General features: G+C 50.5%; 1 protein-coding gene across 1 annotated transcript in view; it reads left to right on the top strand.

The window, feature by feature from the left end:
* dnpep (aspartyl aminopeptidase) overlaps positions 1-1,643 on the top strand; it is a 10,448-nt gene that overhangs the window by 5,071 nt on the left and 3,734 nt on the right. Inside the window, exons 3-5 of the mRNA XM_008396423.2 lie at positions 915-1,003; positions 1,068-1,181; positions 1,246-1,437. Coding sequence (XP_008394645.2) covers positions 915-1,003; positions 1,068-1,181; positions 1,246-1,437 — 395 coding nt within the window. The remainder of the gene's footprint in view (positions 1-914; positions 1,004-1,067; positions 1,182-1,245; positions 1,438-1,643) is intronic.

Here is a 1,643-nt window from a genome sequence, read left to right on the forward strand (position 1 = left end):
TCGGCCAAGCCCTGCAAGCACCTCCTGTAAAATTATATTTTTATTGGATCGGAAACAATCGAGCCGCTTTTCCCCGAACGCGGAAGCTGAGGTGCAACGAGTCCATTTCAGATCCGTAAACTCATAGTGTTTATGGCTGACTCCATGTGTGGCGCCTCTTGCAGGTCTGGGGAAGTAAYTGCAGCRTTTTGGACCGATATAGAAAAACATTTCTAGATTGTTTCTAAAGGACCCGTTTCATACCAATGATCTGTTGGGTTTTAGTTCCAGCTGACTGGTTTCTGAGAGTTATTAGAGTTCTCTAACGTAAACATTAGGGCTATAAATATAAATGTTTGCTTCTTTTTAATCCGACTTGTTTTGGTCCAGTTTGGTTCTGGTCCGTTCTGGTTCTGGTCCGGTCTGATTCTGCTCGGACCTGGCTCCAGATTCTAGTAGCTGTACCAGCGGTTCTGTTGAGTCAGCAGGAAGCCAACCCGGTTCTGGTCGCCGTGACTTTGAGCTCAAGATAAGATAACGAACGGGCTGCACAGTGGCACAGTTGGTAGAACTGTTGCCTTTCTGCTTTGCTCGTTCGATTCCCAGTCCGGGGTCTTTCTGCCTGGAGTTTGCATGTTCTCCCTGTGGTTCTCTCTGGGTTCTCCGGCTTCCTCCCACAGTCCAAAAAGATGACTGTCAGGTACAGACTGGCAACCTGTCCAGGTGACCCCRCCAATCGCCTGGAACGTTAGCTGGAGTTGGGCACCAGCAACCCTCCCGACCYCACTAAGGGACAAGGATGTACAGAAAATGGATGGCTGAATAAGATAACGATGGAACAGATGGGTCCCAGTGTTTCTGCCCTTTGACCCTCTCTCTGTTCACCGTRTAAATCGCCATAGCAACARCTGCTTYTTCTTCTGTGGTTCCTGCAGTGGTGGAGGAGTGCAGGCGGCGCCTCCTGGAGGCCGGCTTCACCGAGCTGAAGGAGACKGAGCAGTGGGACATCAAGCCAGCCAGCAAGGTGRGTCGAGGTCAAAGGTCAGGGGGAGCTAGCAGGTGGAAACTAACCAGGATCTCCTCTGCAGTATTTTGTGACAAGGAATTTCTCCAGCCTGATCGCTTTTGCCGTGGGAGGAAAGTACCTTCCAGGAAATGGCTTCTCCATGATCGGAGCGCACACCGACAGCCCCTGCCTCAGGGTACGACCTCCGACCCCGCCCAGCCAATCAGCTCCACCAGGTGCTGCAGCTGCTTCTGTTGCAGGTGAAGCCACGCTCCAAGAGGACGAAGCAGGGCGTGCTGCAGGTGGGCGTGGAGTGCTACGGCGGCGGCATCTGGAACACCTGGTTCGACCGAGACCTGACTGTGGCCGGCCGCATCATGGTGAAGGTAGTTCAGCCTGCGAGCAGCAGGGGGCGCCAGAGCTCCGGYCTGCTGCACTGTGAAAGGAGAAATGTTCTTTATTAAAACAATTATAAAAAAAACAAAAAATAAATATAAATGGAAAAGAGATTTTCTATTATTTAAATTAAATAATCATGGGTAAGTAAAAAATTAAAAAGAAACTATATTTTCTCCATTCATCCATCCATCCATTTTCTTTACACCCTTGTCCCTAGTGGGGCCAGGAGGGTTGCTGGTGCCTCTCCAGCTAACGGTCC

This window comes from Poecilia reticulata, linkage group LG2, assembly GCF_000633615.1.
Source record: "Poecilia reticulata strain Guanapo linkage group LG2, Guppy_female_1.0+MT, whole genome shotgun sequence".
NCBI classification, from domain to species: Eukaryota; Metazoa; Chordata; class Actinopteri; order Cyprinodontiformes; family Poeciliidae; genus Poecilia; species Poecilia reticulata.